Here is a 19,330-nt window from a genome sequence, read left to right as displayed (position 1 = left end):
GCATCAAAACTATGAATGAACACATGTGGAGTTATGTACTTAACAAAAAGGGTGAAATAACTGAAAACATGTTTTATATTCTAGTTTCTTCAAAATAGCCACCCTTTGCTCTGATTACTGCTTTGCACACTCTTGGCATTCTCTCGATGAGCTTCAACAGGTAGTCACCTGAAATGGTTTTCCAACAGTCTTGAAGGAGTTCCCAGAGGTGTTTAGCACTTGTTGGCCCTTTGCCTTCACTCTGCTATTTTGAAGAAACTAGAATATAAAACATGTTTTCAGTTATTTCACCTTTTTGTTAAGTACATAACTCCACATGTGTTCATTCATAGTTTATATATATATATATATATATATATATATATATATATTATACTAATAAAAGGCAAAGCCCTCACTCTCTCACTCACTCACTCACTGACTCACTCACTGACTTATCACTAATTCTCCAACTTCCCGTGTAGGTAGAAGGCTGAAATTTGGCAGGTTCATTCCTTACAGCTTCCTTACAAAAGTTGGGCAGGTTTTATATCGAAATTCTACGCGTAATGGTCATAACTGGAAGCTGTTTTCTCCATTTACTGTAATGGAGATGAGCTTGAACGCCGTGGGGGGGTTTCGTGTGACATCATCACGCCTCCCGTAATCACGCAGTACATAGAAAACCAGGAAGACCTCCAAAAGCCTGAAGAAAACATGCATTATATAATTGAGAAGGCAGCGAAACAATAAGAAGCGGCGAGTGACATATACAACCATGTTCATGAGTTCTGCTACTTCGGAAACAAAGCACGATGTAAACCTACACTTTAAATTAAGTTCATAGACAGGCTGCGCTGGCGTTTGTAATTTAGTGCCTGCCCATATAAGGCCGTCCGTCAGCGGCAATCCAATAGCAAACTCCACTAAATATTCACGGGTGAAGGACTGTGCTTATGGAGAGGAAGATGAGATGGTCAGGGTGGTGTTTGACACAAACTCAGCGAAACTGCGAGAGAAAGTTTTAAGTGCCAGGACTAAGGTAACATTAAATACAGCCATGGACATAGCACGAGATGGCACCAGCACAGCTGGGAACCTTCGATGCATGTACACCAAGCGGCTCACGTGAACTGGCGCAGTGCACAGATAAAAGCAACAGTTCCAAAGAGCTGAACAAAAGAATTACACAATTGAAAAGGCAGCAAAAATATGAAGCGTCTGATACATACAAGCATATTCATAAATCCAGCTACTGCGGAAACAAAGCACACGTGGAAAAAGTCAATGTCCGCTAAAGGAAGACAGTGTAAAAAACCCGTGCATGCAGTGTGTCAGGTCTCAGATAAAGAAGAAGACGAGCTGTTTATTGATGCAGTAAGAAACGAATCGATGAATGAAACCTGTCATCTTTACAGCGATTGACAAACACGGAATGTAACTTGAACACAACACATCCTACAAATACGAACCTGATTGAAAGAAATAATGATAATCAAATCCTTGATGACAGCAACACTCAGTAACACTCACAAAACAAATACTGTATATTGACAGTCATGTTACGTTATTTTTAAAATGTTCCCTTTTCTTTTCTAGCTTTTTAACACACTACTTCTCACTGCGATACGCGGGTATATATATATATATATATATATATATATCCCGATCTACATACTCGAATAATGGATACTTTATTAGCCATCAATGATTGTTTTGGTAAAGCCATACTCAGTGTATTCATTAGATGAGCGGTAAAAAGTAAGAGCGAGGGAGGATGACTTATTGAGGCATGCAGGCTGTAGTGCGCGTCAACTCTATCTGAATTGCGATCACATTTGAAAAATATATCTTTTCAAGTTCTATTTAGTCCATATGTGTCAAACTCAAGGGCGCGGGCCACATCCGCCCGCGTGTAATTATATCCGCCCGCGAGATCATTTTATATACTGTATTATTGTTATTAATGGCCGGGTATATGAAGCGCTGGTAACACAATAAACTACAGATCCCATAATGCAGCGCTTCAGCTGCCTTGCCAACACTTACGCGTTAATCAAGTCTAGCTTATGATGCTGCAAGTTATTGCGAAGCTAGCTCACACGATGCTGAAGAGAAAAGTTGATTCTGAAAATAGAGCCTTTAAAACCGATGGGAGGCTGAGTATATGTTTACTGAACCCGTGTGTCTCATTTGTGGAGCTAATGTGGCTGTAATTACAGAATTTAATCTAAGACGGCACTATGAGACAAAACATCAGGGAGTTCTGTGTTGTGGAGATTCTCAGGATGGATTGCAGGTGCTCATCAGTGAGGCTGAAAGACCTGAATGCAATGCAGAAGATACAGAAAGCAGAAGAATTAAATAAGAATCTGACACCAGCGGACGTTTTTACCCGTGCACTATCACAAAGTGATTTCAAGTGAAGTTGCTTTTATGGGAGACACAAATGCACCAGTGCAACTTTCCCTGTTGCCAAGTAATGTTAAACCAAGTCGTCACTACGGTGTTCCCAAATACGCACTTTGCTGATAAACTGAGCGCACTGAGTTTGCACGGCGCTTTGGTGACTTTGAAGAACAAAAAAAGTCCATCTACATGCGGCTCGAACCTTGTGCATGTTTGGTAGCACATATCTGTGTGAGAAGCTCTTCTCAGTGATAAAGACTAACAAAACAGCACACAGGAGTCGCCTCACTGATGAGCACCTGCAATCCATCCTGAGAATCTCCACAACACAGAACCTCACACCAAACATAAACGAACCTTTTGCCAAAAAAAGATGCCAGACGGCCCGGCAACTTCGGAACAGGCTCTGGATTGCGTGGAAGGAACTGCTTTAGTAGGACATAGCTCCCGGGTAGTCCACAAAGCGGCTGTTCCGCCCTCCCAGGTTTCACAGCCAGCCTCTGGGTTTGCAAGAGTTGTAATAGCTTGTCCATAGAATGAAATTCGCCCCAGGCCGGCTGGGCAAAATCCTGGGGTAGCCGCTTTAGCAGCAAAAAACAGGCCACTTGCTGCACTATTTGTAAGGGGGTCAACTCAAATGGCCGTAGCCACTCACCCACCTGTTGCCAGAGAGCCAGAGCCTGCTCTGACAGCCCTTTACTTGGGTTAAACTCCCAGTCTAGTATTTCCTTCACCTGCTGGCCTGGGGACAACCCATCGTTAACAGGGACCTTGGTCCCGATGGGCGGCTCGGCTTTCCTGCCAAGGAGAGCATACTGAGCCACTCGTGTGTGTTCCCCAGAAGCCAGCCCACGCCTGTGGGTCCCCTCTACCTTCTCCACGAGATGGGTTGTTAGCCCCGGGTTATGCTTGTGGAGCAGAGCCTGCACCGCGTCCTTCCTGACCCTCCGGCGCACTCCCTGCCCCGAAACTCGGCCCCGGTACTCACCCACCTGGTTTCGTGAAAGTTCATGTCCTGGGTTCATCGGGGACACCATCCTGCCGACTACGCCACTGTAATAAGTGGAGACCAGAGGCGTGGAAAGTTTTGGGGCAGCCACCCGTTTACTTCGGTTTCCCGGCTGCAAAAGTCTTTGAGGTATTGTAAATAGTTTATACAACAACAGAGTCCAAAACAGAACTGCCTGCCAAAGCAAAGGCAGTGAGCTTTATAGCACAGAGGGGGGAAATGATGTTGTCCTCTGGGCCGGAACTGGAAGTGACATCATCCTTGGGGCCGGAACCGGAAGTGGCATCATCCTTGGGGTCGGAACCGGAAGTGATGTGTCCTTCCTGGAAATGGCGGCTCCTGGTGGGATTTCCCGGGTAAGACCTGCAGAGAACTCAGAAAGAGAGTCAGTGTACCCCGCCCCCCTCGGGCAGATGTATAAGCAGTATTTTCTAAGCCCTTCAGCTGCTTCCCATGCACACGTGTGTGACACTGTTTTTATTGTGTGTGTAAGCAGTTACTTTTGTTGAAAATTGACAATTACTTGGTTGTCTTTACCTCATGGGCAGTGCTGATGGTACTGCTGGGTAAACAGCATATAGAAGAAAGGTAGCTGTTTAACTCTTTGGGGGCTGAATATTTTTTCCACAAAATAACAACCACCTTTATTTCTATAGCACATTTTCATACAAATAATGGAGCTCAAAGTGCTTTACATGATGAAGAAAGAGAAAAAAAAAGACAAAGTAAGAACTAAAATAAGAGAACACTAATTAACATAGGATAAAAGTAAGGTCCGATGGAAAGGGAGGACAGAAAAAACAAAAAAAAACTCCAGACAGCTGGAGAAAAAAATAAAATCTGCAGGGGTTCCAGGCCACGAGACCGCCCAACCCCCTCTAGGCATTCTACCTAACATAAATAGCAATGGCTTCACACCAAGATCAACATAAAACATTGGTTGCTGTGGCTGTTGTCGGTGCCTGTTCACCATCGCTGGTCGTATTGCACGTGGATGTGGGGGGCAGTTGTTGCTATTGGGGCTCGACAGCCAGCAGGAATGCATGGTGGGCTGGATGCCTGGCTGGCTGTCTTTGTCTGATGCAATCTGATTTGTATCTCTTGTCATCGTAAGTGGCTGTTCTTCCTGGCGAACGTTGCCATTGGTGCATCAGCTACACGAACGTGTTGAGTATCACAATCAGCTGATGCCGGTACCTCACTTTCGTTTTCGATCTCCATCTCCACATCACTTGAATCAAAATTGGAGTCTGACACTTCAGAGTCTGATTCAGCGATAATACACTAAACATCATCCATGGTGTACTTTTCTCTGTGCATTCGCTTTGGTCTCTTGCCAGGCGTCTGCCATTTTAGACGTTGTTTGCTCCTTAATACTCACACACACAAAGGGAATCAAAGTCAAATCAATCGAGCGAACTTTCCTTCAAGCATAGAGAGTTGAACTAAAACGTAACTGCAAATTTTGTCGCTGGTTACAGCAGATTGTCATCCTCTGCCCCTGAAAACGTCGACATCCGCATTGAAAGATTTAATATACAGTACTTCAGGGCTGCTTTTCAAAAAGAGTTCTGCAATTAGCAATAACATCTGTTAGTCAATGAGTAATTTATGTCATACTATTGTGTTGTGTTTTTTACAGGGAGTTAAAGAAGTCACTTTACTGGGTCAAAATGTTAACAGCTATAGAGACACTTCTGAAGTCCAGTTCTGCACAGCTGAGCCTACACATCTAAGTAAAGGCTTTCACACTCTGTACCGAAACAAACAAGGAGGTCTACGCTTTGCCGCGCTTCTTGAAGCAGTATCGAATGTAAATCCAGAAATGAGGATCCGTTTTACTTCTCCCCATCCTAAGGACTTTCCAGATGAGGTAAATAAAGCTACGTTTTTGATTCCCAAGTTGATATCCTCAGCAGTTTCAGTGATTGAGTTGGAGCTTTGCCCAACTCTCACAGCTAGAGGTGAAGAAGACGCACAACAAAGGAATCGACACACTGGTCTGGGGCTGCATCTGTTAGAATCAATGTGAAGGAAGTAATGTTATCAATATGCATATGGTAGGGCTAGTCATTTAGCAAGTTCAAAATCTAGCTGCAGAGGCTGGCTTGAAGTTCCAGGTCTATTAAGTTGGTAATCAGATTTGATGGTCTGACACCATCAAATCCTGAGCTGTGTTTTGTGAATAGTTCTCTGGAATAGCAAGTTTTATCATCCTGGTGTGTTAGCATGGCATGAAGTGCATTTCTGTGGACTAGTTATGGTGATAAGAGGTGGCCCACACTAGCTGGAGTATTACCTAATGTGCCTCAGAACCAGTCTTTAAGAATGGGAGTGAGTACCTCAAGTCCTTAGTCATTAAGACCGTCCACTTAGGTGTTTTTTTTTTTTTTGCTATAAGAATAATTTATGTCTTTTGTAAGCAAGCAGGAACTGTAGATCCTCTCGTTGATCCAATAACAATATCTGGTAAAACAGCAGTCAGTTGATTTTAATAAACCCCTTACTTACATCATCAACAGAAACAGAGACGGCTGAATTGCATAGTGCACAGGAGAACATTGTTCTTTGGATCAAAGTGTACGTAGAAATCATTCAGTAGATCTGGTAATGATACATATGTGCTTCATTAGCCTGAGCCACTTTTCTTTCTGTGTCCTCAAAATTCAGAATCTGCTTGTAAACAGGAAGCAGAAGCGGTTAGAGATGATCTGACTGTCCAAGGGGTGAAGGCTGGGCAGTGGGTGGTAAGTGCATTTCAGGGAGCTACAATGGTCCAAAATCTTAAATAGATCAGGTAACATATTGATGATATTTGGTATAAATATAAATTAAATCATCAGGTTTATGCACAGAAGGTTTTACAAGGATTTGTGTATTACCTGTATTTTATGGTTATTTAGGTATATTACACTGGAGTTGTACCCATGTGATGTAATTTTAAAACCATTTTAAGTCTGGAGTTTTCTAAAAGATGTAGAATGTAGTCTTTGTATATTCAGTTTGGTAAATATGAGTATTTATAGACGACTTCAAAGAAGTGCAACAGTTTATGAATTCCCAATAATTAAAACCTATTTTTCTATTTAGGAAAATGTTTTCTGTTCTTGCCCACAAAGCTTCACCTTCAAAATATATAGATATGCACTTCTTTAAGTACTGCCATCAAAAACCCATTTTCATTACTACTTAACAAGTCCTATATGCTCAGAAGATTGCTACCTGGAAAGGCATTATGACCGTGTAGTCTGCTTAGGGTTGGGATCAGAGTCATTCACATGGGAAAGCAGTTAATATACATGAAGCATTGTGAGAAAGTGAGAGAGAAGAATGAGAGAAGTGTTGGCAAGCCGAAGCCAAGTGAGAAATAGAGAATGGTGGAGCTAGAAACAGCTGACAGTTACCTAAGGAAAAGCATTTGTATCAAAGTTATCAAGTATGTCAGTGTACTTTGCAGTAGCAAACCTGACTGAGTAAAAACGGCCATTGTGTTCAGAACAGGTTCTTTGACTTATTAGTAACGGATCAGTGCATGGTTAATGCACAAGTGGCAACTGAACATAAGTTGGTTGATTACAAAACCTGCAGTACTGTGGAGGACAGCAATAACAAATGTGAAAAAATAAATGGTGATTGTTGGGTTGATTGGTTACTCTAAACTGGTAACTCTTAGATCAGCAAGTTAGGAAATGCATGGATAAACTGTATAACACCAGGGACTGGGATACTAGACAGGGTTGAGGAAAAGCTGAACAGAGCAAAGTACAGAGATGTCCAGAGCGCTCTGGAGTAGGGTTTCACTAAGGATTTCAGACTGCATGCAGGTTCATCTTCCAAAAGGGGAGTGGCCTTAAGCACCAAGCAAAGGAAACACAGGACTGTCTTAGGGTCAACTCTGGAAATTGTCCTTGAGTTTCACAGCCACAACCCAGACTTTAACCCAACAGATCCTCTCTGGAGAGACCTGAAAATAGCTGTCCGCCAACAGGCTGCATCCAACCAGACAGAGCTTGAGAGCATCTGCTGAGAAGAATGGCAGAAAAATCCCCAAATCCAGGTGTGTCAAGCTACTCTCATCCAACCCAAGGACTGGAGTGGCCATAATAGTTTCTAAAGGGCCTTCAATTAAGTATTGAGAAAAGGATCTGAATACTTGTGGCAATGTGATATTTCAGTTTTTCATTATTTATTCTTTTGCAAAAAATTTTCTAATTCTTTTTTTTCCACTTTATCATTGTTGGGTATTGTGTATATCTTAAGAGGGAGGAAAAATTAATGGTTTTAGCTCAAGGCTGTATAAAAGCAAAATGTGCAAAAAGTGAGAGGGCCTGAATACTCCACTGCATATGTCTATACAGTTAATGTACTGTGTGTGTATATATACAATACAGGTATATATATTTTATATGTAATATATTATATATATGTGTATGTGTATATATATATATATATATATATATGTATATGTGTGTATATATATATATATATGTATATGTGTATGTATATGTGTGTATATATATGTATATATATATATATATGTATATATCATATATATGTATATATCATATATTGTCATGATATTCTAATTTTATGACCAGCACCTGTGTATGTGTGTCTGTCTGTGTGTGTGTGTGTGTGTATATACAGCATGCTGCATCTTATATGTGTTGTTTTATGTATTGTCTTCTTTTTTTGTTTTTTCTTTTGGTCTGTCTTTGCTATTGTATTACTGTCAGTAGTATGTAGGAGACATTCAACTAAGTATTTCATTGTTCTATTTAAACATGACCGTGAACTCAAACTTATAATTGTATTCTAGGGGATTGCATTTATTCTTTAAATAGTCCAGTAAGGATAATTTTGATAAACAAACAGGTATAGCTGAGTATGAAAAAGTTAAATTATTCAAATCTGCATTTGTTTGGTTGAAGGCTGCATCTTCTGAAAAGATCTTTGAGAAGAATACTAAAAGAAAACTCTGTTTTTTTTTAATACTTATAATGTTTATGTCTAACTTTCACAATTAATGCCAATCACCAATGCACAGACTAAACGAAAAAGTAAAAAAAAAAAAATCTATCTGTAATTTCAAATACAGCATGTTAATTGCAGTGAAAGAACACCAGTAACTAGAGAGATTGTTCATGACGTGGTTTTTCAGTCTTGTTTAACTTTCTGTAGATGATTACTTCTTATGTAATGTCTTTCAGGTTTTGCAGCTGATACACGAAAAACACAACATTTGCAAGCAAATTCACCTCCCTGCACAGAGTGGTAGCAACCGAGTCCTTCAAGCTATGCGTAGGGGGTAAGTCCATGAAGTGAGGCTATATTTCATTATGGATCAAAATAATAATACAAAACTTAATAATTAAAACATCTCTGAATATGTATGCACCTGTACTGTCTGTCAGTGTACAAACCTTGTAAATTTAGGTTTCAGTAGTTGTTTTGCTTTGCAGTTACACCCGAGAGGCATATTTGGAGCTTGTAGATCATGTAAGGACTATCATACCAGGTAATTCAAGAAGTGATTTTTGTGTGTGTGTGTGCGCGTGTGTGTGTGTGTGTGTGTGTGTGTGTGTGTGTGTGTGTGTGTGTGTATCTCGGCCTATATTTGATGCCCTGAACTACAGAAGGCAGAATTGTTTTTTTATGTTTATTTACCTCAAATTTTTGCCAATTTCCGCAAAAGAAAAGATCAGTAAGCATTTTGTGAAATATAATTTATATAATTCCTTTATATGACCCCTGTGTTGTTTTAGATTTCTGAATTATTTCCGACGATTGTCTTTCCAGTGTAGCATAAGTGACATTTTTTCATGCTTTAAACCATAAAAACAAGTGCCCATTCAATGCATGAATTTCTTTCAAATATTTTCTTAATTTAACATCAGTTGGTCAGTTAACTGTACTCTTCATTTAACCACATACCTCAGTCTCGGTCTCTGTCTTTTGTCCATGTAATTAATAGTCAAGGACAGGTAATAGAATCAGTTTAATAATATTTGCTATCTCTTCCCTTACATTTACAGTACCTTCACCGTATTTCCCCGATACCCTCTTGTGTCTAACTCTGTCTTGACCAGCACTCCCTCCCGTGTTCCCGTTAAGCCTGCTTCTTAGACTCTGTCATTTTGAGACACCTCTTTGCTCGACTCCTGTCAACTTCTGCACTTCCCGTCTTTGAAGGTGACTCTCATAGTGCCTCCTACGCCTTTACTCCTCCTTGTGTGCCTCTCACTCGCACTTCCTCTCTCAGTTATGCCACCAAAGTCAAACTAACATCTCAAAGTGCTGTGAGGGACTGGGCACATGCACACACAGAACTTGACTTTTTATTATATAGTAGATAATGTAACTTTTGCTATCTTTGAAATTCAGAAAAATGGTTTCATTTGCTGTTATGTTTAATTCACTTTTAAAAAATTAAATGATAAAATATGAAAAAACAAATTCCACTGTAAGCTGGCTGGTTCACTTAACCATTATTATTCATAATCACTTCTTCACATTCAAACAACTGCTATTCCCGCCATCCTTCCTCCTGCCTTTTGAGTACTTTTCCACATAGCCACATTTTGCAGACATTTTTGCAGCACCCTCGCAATTTAAATCTGAAGCCTAGACTCACTTTGAATTTCACAAAGTAAATGGAGAACTTGAGATGACTGCGGCCATATGCAAAACTTGCAAACGTAAAGACAAGTACTGTGGTAATATACTGATATTCACGTGCACCTCGCTCAACACCACCTGGAGGTAAACTCTGATGGTGCCAAGCTGGGATTCTGCTCTTTATTAAATTATTTTTTATTTAACCATGTTCGTATATTAAAGAGAGCTGCATATTGTCATCATTCCACCTGTGGCAGAGAGAGTTTTATTTTTGTATTTTGCACAGTTTTGGCATAATGATAATTTTTAAAACTGGGTCTCTGAGAGTGGAAATTTACATTACACTGGTATTTGGGTGGTTGAGCTTATTATCCTTGCAATCCCTGTGGACTGCTTGTGTGCTTTTATGACCGATCAGATCGATTTACGCATGGGCAGCAGTGTATGGTGCCTGGTCCCCAGAATTCTTACATTCCTAGTAAAAAAAAAATAGTGTCCCAATCTGACCAGGATTAAAAGTGTATCCATAGAGCTTGTAAGATATTTACTATTGCGTATTTTAATTATGTGAGGTGGAAATCCCCACAGGGGAGAGAGCAAGGAACAGTATGTACAGTGTGTGTGTTGAAGTTTTAAGGCCTTTTTTCTGTTTGCAGTCTAAATGCCAAATAGATGCCATTTTATACCTTAAGCCAAGGGTCAATATTTTGTAAAATTTATATTAAAAAAAACCTTCAGTTAAGAACACAATTTCTCCTCGTAAATTATGTTAATATTGTAAAAATAATAATAACATTGACTTTAATAGTATCAAACCTTTCCTTTTAAGGTACAATTTCGTTCACTGGGCTCTTCAGTGCCATCTAGTGGATTTGTAAAATAGTTTCATTCTACATCTTTTCCATTTTTACATTTGCTATATCTCCCTTTACTAATAAATATTATTTGCTCAGACAGTTGTTAAAAAGATTGGAGTGATGGAGTAATGTATCGTCTGGTAGTGTTTTGTGTCAGTTTGCTCTTGCTGATTTTATTTCAGGAGTGAGCCTTAGCAGTGATTTTATTGCTGGCTTTTGTGGTGAAACAGAGGAAGACCACTTGGAGACCATCTCCTTGATGAGGGCAGTGAAATATAATGTAGGATACCTCTTTGCATACAGCATGAGAAATGTAAGTATAAAATTATCACTGTTAAACTTGTAAGTGATGAGTGGTCAAACTCTAGCAATCATTCTCCAGTATAATATTGCGTAAAAGACTAATATCCCCCACTGAGATGAAAGCTATGAAAGCAGACAATTAATTGTTTCCTTTGTTTTTCAAAGATAATAAGTAATTAAAAACAATACTTGCAAACTACCACCTTATGTTTTAATTTGAAGATGGAACAATTCTAAAGTTTTTTTGGAATCTTCCAGTCATTTACTTTATCACTGTTGTGTTGAGTTAACTGAACACGCTGAACCTTCATTAACTGTTTAGATATTTTTGCATTTGTCAGTGATTACTTCGTTGTAATTTGTTTATTTTGTCTGCTGTCCTAGCCGTTTAACAGATAAATTGTTTAATCTGAATAAGATGTGGTCCTGTAAGTTTTAATTGTATGTACTGTATGCCTAATAAAGTACTTAATACACTTGAATAAAGCTTTGTTACCTATACAGTGTATATATAAAAGTCAATGTATGTGTGTGTGAAAGTATATATGTTCCAGCATCACTTCCGAACGGCTGGAGCGATTTTCATGAAACTTGGTACACGTTTCTCATTGGTTGACTAAAAATACCGTAGGGTGAAATCAACCCTAACCCACCCCTTCTGGGTAGGGTGGGGGGGTGATCTTGCGGTCTTGTATGCATGTTATCATCCAGTTGACACTCGGAATGAGCAGGTGTGGGCATACTTATTGCCCTCCGACTTGGAGCCTGTTCATTGGGGTTTACCCCGGTGGACAAGAGGATGGCCTCCCTCCGCCTTTGGGTGGGGGGACGAGTCCTAACTGTTTTTTGTTCGTATGCACCGAACAGCAGTTTGGAGTACCCACCCTTTTTGGAGTGCCTGGAGGGGGTGCTAGAGGGCATACCTTCTGGGGACTCCCTCGTACTGCTGGGAGACTTCAATGCTCACGTGGGCAATGACAGTGAGACCTGGAAGGGCGTGATTGGGAGGAATGCCCCCCACCCCCAATCTGAACCCAAGTGGTGTTTTGTTATTGGACTTCTGTGCTTGTCACGGATTGTCCATAACGAACACCATGTTCAAGTGTAGGTGTGTTCATATGTGCACTTGGCACCAGGACACCCTAGGCCTCAGTTCGATGATCAACTTTTTGCTTATGTAGTTGGACTTGTGGCCACATGTCTTGGACACTCGGGTGAAGAAAGGGGCGGGGCTGTCAACTGATTACCACCTGGTGGTGAGTTGGCTTCGACAGTGGGGGAGGATGCTAGTCAGGCCTGGTAGGCCCAAACGTGTTGTGAGGGTCTGCTGGGAACTTCTGGCAGAGTCCCCTGTCAGAAGTAGCTTCAACTCCCACCTCCCACCCCTTTGTCCTGTGGGACTCTGGAGGCAGCTGATAGGTACCGGCAGGCCAAGCGGAATGCGGCTTCGGTTGTTGCTGAGGCAAAAACTCAGGCGTGTGAGAAGTTTGGGAAGGCCATTGAGAACGACTTTCGGATGGCTTCGAGAATATTCTGGTCCACCATCCGGCATCTCAGGAGGGGGAAGTAGTGCAGTGTCAACACCGTATATGGTCGGAATGGTGCACTGCTGACCTCGACTTGGGACGTTGTGGGTCGATGGGGGGAGTACTTCGAAGACCTCCTCAATCCCACTAACATGCCTTCCAGTGAAGAAGCAGAGCCTGGGGACTCAGAAGTGGGCTCCCCCATCTCTGGGACTGAGGTCACCGAGGTTGTCAAAAAACTCCTTGGTGGCAGGGCCCCAGGGGTGGATGAGATACACCTGGAGTTCCTCCAAGCCCTGGATATTGTAGGACTGTCCTGGTTGACACGCCTCTGCAACATTGCATGGACATCAGGGACAGTGCTTCTGGATTGGCAGACCAGGGTGGTGTGTTCCAACTACAGAGGGATCACATTCCTCAGCCTCCCTGGAAAAGTCTATTCGGGGGTTCTGGAGAGGAGGGTCCATCAGATAGTCGAATCTCGGATTCAGGAGGAACAGTGTGTTTTTTGTCCTGGTCGTGGAACAGTGGACCAGCTCTACACCCTTAGCAGGGTCCTGGAGGGTGCATGGGAGTTTGCCCAACCAGTCTACATGTGTTTTGTGGACTTGGAAAAGGCATTCGACCGTACCCCTCGGGGAACCCTGTGGGGGGGTGCTCTGGGAGTATGGTGTACCGGACCCCCTGATAAAAGCTGTTCGGTCCCTGTACAACTAGTGTCAGTGCTTGGTCCGCATTGCCGGCAGTAAGTCGAACCCGTTTCCAGTGAGAGCTGGACTCTGCCAGGGCTGCCCTTTTCACCGATTCTGTTCATAACTTTTATGGACAGAATTTCTAGGCGCAGCCAGGATGTTGTGGGGGGTCCGGTTTGGTAGGCTCAGGATTGGGTCATTGTTTTTTGCAGATGACGTTGTCCTGTTTGCTTCATCAGGCCGTGATCTTCAGCTCTATCTGGATCGGTTCGCAGCTGAGTGTGAAGCAGCTGGGATGGGAATCGGCACCTCCAAATCCGAGACCATGGTCCTCAGCCAGAAGAGGGTGGAGTGCCCTCTCAGGGTTGGGAGCGAGATCCTGCCCCAAGTGGAGGAGTTCAGGTATCTCGGGGTCTTGTTCACAAGTGAGGGAAGAATGGAGTGTGAGATCGACAGATGGATCGGTGCGGCGTCCGCAGTGATACAAGCTCTGCATTGGTCTGTCGTGGTGAAAAAGGAGCTGAGCCATAAGACAAAGCTCTCAATTTACCAGTCGATCTATGTTCCTACCTTCATCTATGGTCATGAGCTATGGGTAGTGACCGAAAGAACGAGATCACGAATACAAGCTGCTGAAATGATTTTCCTCCTCAGGGTGTCTGAGCTTTCCCTTAAAGATAGGGTGAGCCATCTGGGAGGAGCTCAGAGTAAGGCCGCTGCTCCTCCGTATTTAGAGGAGTCAGATGAGGTGGCTTGGGCATCTGATCAGAATGTCTCCTGGATGCCTCCCTGGTGAGGTGTTCAGGGCACATCTAACCGCGAGGAGGCCCTGGGGAAGACCCAGGACACGCTGGAGCGACTGTGTCTCCCAGCTGGCCTGGGAATACCTCAGGATTCCCCCGGGAGTGCTAGAAGAAGTGTCCAGGGAGAGGGAAGTCTGGGCATCTCTGCTCAAGCTGCTACCCCTGCGACCCGATCTCAGATATGCAGAAGAGGATGGATTAAACAAAACACTTTATTTTCCTCCCGGGCAACGCCTGGTATTTTAGTTAGTTGGGAATATTTGCTGAAAGACTAAAAGAAAGAAATAAAGCACATGTTAATGGCTGACCTTTTATTACGTCTTTTAGAAAACGCATGCTTTCCATCGACTAGAAGACAATGTTCCAGGGGAAGTAAAGCAACGACGGCTTGAGGAACTGATTGGAGTTTTCAGAGAAGAGGCTTTGAAGCTGAACTGCAGTGTTGTGGGCAGCACACAGCTCATTTTAGTGGAGGGTGTGAGTATTCCATCTGGTATTCAAAATGTACTCCATGTGCATGTTCTGAGCATTCAAATCCATCTCAGAGATTAGGCAACACAATCTACGTAACAATTTTTTTCTCCTTTTTTTTCATGTATGTTTTGCACTGTGTCGTTGTCCAGAGTTGGTCACAATCTTTGTCATGTACTTTCTCTGAGATTATTTTTTTTTCTTGCCCCAACCCAAACTTCATGGGGTAACTAACATATAAAAAATATTGTTTTTGGTTGGAGTATTCCTTTAAATATACTAAAATAGCAATATATTAAACCTACCAGGACATACTGGAGGATAGTAGCACAGGGTTCCGTGAGCAAGGTAACCATTCGTGCAGGGTTCCACTCCAGCGAAAAGGTTGAAAAACACTGATCTACTACATAATAACTGGAAAGAACAGTATTAAGTGAAACTCTCATAACAAATCAATAGTATTGAAAAAATAAATAACACAGACAAGGAAAAGGAAACGGAATATAAACATAAGCCAGGGAAGAACCTAGGCTAAAACATAACAAAGTAGCAGAGGATTCAGGTGGATAACTTTGTTTCTTGTTGCAAAGAGAATTGTCTGCAACTTCACATCTACAAAACCAAGGAACTACTCAAAGTTCTTCTTCACACCAAAGAGCCTCTACACCCAGTCAATAGTCAGAGAGTAGAGGTGGAAGTAGAGTTCTGCTACAGGTACCTAGAAATGTACATCTGTGGCAGGCTCAACTAGACTAGGAGACGGTACTCCTTTAATGTGGGTAGTGGCATCCTTACATGTTCAATAACTGTGATAGCCAAAGAGATTTTCTATGCTGTGGTGTGCTAGGCTGGTAGCAACACTCCAAGAGAGGCCCACCAAATCAAATAATCTAATTCAGAAGGCAGACTCAATTATGGAATGTACTCTTGACCAACTGAAAGTAGTAAGGAAAGAGAAAATGAAGACAAAATAGAAGGCCATTGTGAAAAATGCTTCACATCCTCTCTATGGCACACTAGCATTGAAAACTTTGAGGCAAAGAATTATTAAACAGGCATGTCAAAAAAAGCTACTGGGGCTCCTTTCGTTCCATCAGCAACAACACTTTTATATTACTTGACTGGGACTGCTGTCTTATTGTTAGCAAAGTCAGAAGCTCTGTCCTTTTTAGGAAATCTGGTGTGGTCTTAAGAGTTGGTGGTTATGTTTGCTATAATATTTCTATATCTTGTGAGCTCGTAGGGGCAAGTAAAGATCTATCTATCTATCTATCTATCTATCTATCTATCTATCTATCTATCTATCTATCTATCTATCTATCTATCTATCAATAATACATGGGTATGTTTGTGTTTGTGTATATTTATATGTGTGTGTATATGTGTGTTGTGGCCTGCACGGGGTGCTGAAGCTCCCCAAACCCAACACAAGGAGACATAGACACAAGTCCAGCACAACACAAAAATGTTATTTTTCTGTGGGAAAATCTTCCCAATAGTTTCCCACACCACAATAAAACAGCACACAACAACGCTTTTTGTTCTTCTCTTTCTTTGTCTCTGCTTCCACTTCTCCTCCAGCAAGCTTTCCCATGTGTGGCAGCAGACTCCTTTTTAAGCCAGACCCGGGAATGCTTCGGGTGCCATTCTGTCTCCTTGAGGAAGCACTTATGGGCCATAGTAGGGTGTTCCTCCCCCACCAGCACTGTATGTCGATCCTAAAGAACCCATACAGGGCTGCACTTCTTGACTCCATCTCACACCCCTGAGGGTGTCCCGACTGGGTTGTCATATGATGACCACTGCCACCTAGTGCATGGAGGATGGAACCAATCCCACTCCTTGTTTTTTCTTCTCTCATTTGATATTAGAAAATATATTTATTTTTTTCTTGTTCCAGTCCATTTGTTTGAGTCCTCATGTTGGTATCCTGTCTGGGCAAAGAGAAATCCTCCATTCCAGAGGAGAATTCGTTAGCAGCAGCTCCATTTCTCAACTCAAAAGTGAATATATTGTTTACCTTGTGAGAGTCCTTTAGGTGCCCCCTAAGTGCACATGCTTGACAATATATATATATATATATATATATATATATATATATATATATATATATATATATATATATATATATATATATATATTGTACATATATATACTAATATATATATATATACTGTATATATATAGTCCTTTGTACATGACAGTAACACTCCTATATCACAAGACATATCACAACAGGCAGCTCTGAAATGTTCTGTTATTTCACCAGCTAGATACCTGGCGTCTGTGTGCTGCCATTGCCTTCATGTGGTTAATTTGTATGTATGTTTGTCTGTCATGGCTACCCTAGATACAAGTGTGTACTTTTTGTCTGGAGTGGGTGACCTCATATACGTACACGGGAATAAAGCAAGCTTTTATTATAAATTGTTATAGAAAGCCAACAAGGAAATGTTTTATTGCAGGTGAGCAAGAGATCCAGAGATGAGCTCACGGGTAGAACTGATGGCAACATTAAAGTAATATTTCCTGATGTGAAAATTCCTATAAATGACTCTTCGCAAGACACTGCTGCAGTAAAACCAGGGGATTATGTTCAAGTCAAGGTAGGAGATTTGGTTCCAGATTTTTGGTATTCCAGAAAGTGGTACTTAACTAATTCAATACTTTATCAAATGACACTATTTTTTTTCCAAGATCAAATGTATTCAGTATAATATGCCCTGCCTGTGTTAGAAGCTTAAAATAATGGACTGAAACTTCTGTATTATACCTACTATAGTTTAGTTTTTCATGGTTGTTATACTAATTAAGTTAAAAGTGTCAAACTGATGTTCAAGGAGGCTTCTAATTACTACACAATATATTTTCATGCAAATGCTGAAGTTATTTTTTCTGTTCCAGATTACATCTGCCGGTTCTCAGAGTTTGAAAGGCGTTCCACTCAGGCATGCAACACTAAGGACTTCTTAGAACTGTTCTAGGAAGAACTGAAGAGGTGGCAGCAGAAGGCTCAGCGTCATTTGATTTTCTATCCAGTCTGGTTTAACTAATTAAAAGAAATGGACTCATAGATCGGCACTCATTCTTTTATATATGTGTCTGTTTCATTAAATTTACTTGTAATGGAAGCAATTTTAAATGCATTTCCCTTAGTAAATTAAGCATAAACCTAAAGTCTTATTTTCTGTTTAACTACATCATATTGGGTGCATTTGAGATTATTTGATTTATTTATATTATTCTTACATGAAGGGTTATGGTCATTGATTGATTACAGTGTAAATTCATTGGTTATTTGTAGTGATGCTCACGAATTGAACAAGATCAAGACACGGTGTGTGACTTCTGGCATTTCAACAGGGATGCAGTCCGCTGCCATTTTCTGTTTGATTCCTTAAGCTAGAAGGAGAGGTGGGTAGTAACGAGTTACATTTACTTGAGTAACTTTAAAAAAATGTACTTCTAAGAGTAGCTTTACTGCACCATACTTTTTACTTTTACTTGAGTACATTTGTGAAAAACAAACGCTACTCTTGCTCTGCTACATTGGGCAACACTCGACACGTTACTTTTTTCCATTTATACATTAAACTATATTTTTGCAAGAGAGAAGTTGCCAGTAGATCTACTGCATGACTGTTTCACCAATCAGATGTAGCCATGCAGTCACATGACCACACCCAAACTTCCTGCGTCTGCAGCCTGTGAGAGACTTTTTAGTCATGCGGGGCTCCTGTTCACTGCTAAACGGTCACAGCTTCACTACAAGAACCAGATCGTCGTTCCTAAGCCTCATGTCTTTTAACCTCATGTCTTTTCTCCTTTTCTTTGAGTCCCCCTTCTTTTTTTGTGCTGACCCGTATATATACGCTCCCGTCTCGATGGGCTTTAATCACATGCCGCAGGAAGCCAATAAATCAATCGAGAACGTGCAGGTGCGACTTACTCCAACTACCTCATTAACTCCCCACAGTCGTGCAATTTCACCCACGGAGAGTGACATGGCTTTATGGATTTGAAACTGGCCTTTTTTGAAAGCCGCGGACCCGCTACACCACAAAGTGCATATACAGTATTATACTGTCAGTGTACAGGATATCTCGTCACTGTAAGTAGTTTGCACTGTTCACACATACATGTTACCTGCTGTAGGTATCGGCTTCAAAATCTTTGTTGTGAAAAACTGAGATTTGGAACTTTGTGTTATTTGTGCATCTTTATTTTGTGAAGATGTGACTTATTTTTACTCATTTTTTATTTTATTATTTGGAAATAGCAGAATTTGCACATTATTTTATATTTTTGTCTGTCTTATTACAACATTTTTAAAAAATAAATTGTTTATTATGATCAAACAGTTAGTCAGTACTTGAGTAGTCTTTTCTCCAAGTACTTTTTTACTCTTACTTGAGTAATTGTTTGGATGACTACTTTTTACTTCTACTTACGTGATATTATTTTGAAGTAACGCTACTCTCACTTGAGTACAATTTTTGGCTACTCTACCCACCTCTGGCTAGAAGTAGAGTGCAGACATTCTGAACTTTTTTTTTTTTTTATGAGCAAAGCACTGTAGTATATGAAGTAGCTTACAAATTGGAATTATACATGTATACAAGGCCGTCTTAGCCCAAAATATTTTTCCAATCAATTTGTAAAC

General features: G+C 41.1%; 1 protein-coding gene across 2 annotated transcripts in view; it reads left to right on the top strand.

The window, feature by feature from the left end:
- cdk5rap1 (CDK5 regulatory subunit associated protein 1) overlaps positions 1–17,740 on the top strand; it is a 42,812-nt gene extending 25,072 nt beyond the window's left edge. For both annotated transcript variants that reach the window (XM_039767881.1, XM_039767882.1), the window contains 7 exons: positions 5,040–5,270; positions 8,608–8,705; positions 8,860–8,915; positions 11,055–11,185; positions 14,524–14,673; positions 17,133–17,273; positions 17,572–17,740. In XM_039767881.1, coding sequence (XP_039623815.1) covers positions 5,040–5,270; positions 8,608–8,705; positions 8,860–8,915; positions 11,055–11,185; positions 14,524–14,673; positions 17,133–17,273; positions 17,572–17,640 — 876 coding nt within the window. In that variant the 3' untranslated portion in view covers positions 17,641–17,740. The remainder of the gene's footprint in view (positions 1–5,039; positions 5,271–8,607; positions 8,706–8,859; positions 8,916–11,054; positions 11,186–14,523; positions 14,674–17,132; positions 17,274–17,571) is intronic.
- Positions 17,741–19,330: the final 1,590 nt, after the last annotated feature.

The sequence above is a fragment of the Polypterus senegalus genome, chromosome 10, assembly GCF_016835505.1.
Source record: "Polypterus senegalus isolate Bchr_013 chromosome 10, ASM1683550v1, whole genome shotgun sequence".
Classification (NCBI taxonomy): domain Eukaryota; kingdom Metazoa; phylum Chordata; class Cladistia; order Polypteriformes; family Polypteridae; genus Polypterus; species Polypterus senegalus.
Note: the sequence above shows the minus strand (reverse complement) of the source record. Positions and strands in the feature narration are given on the sequence as shown.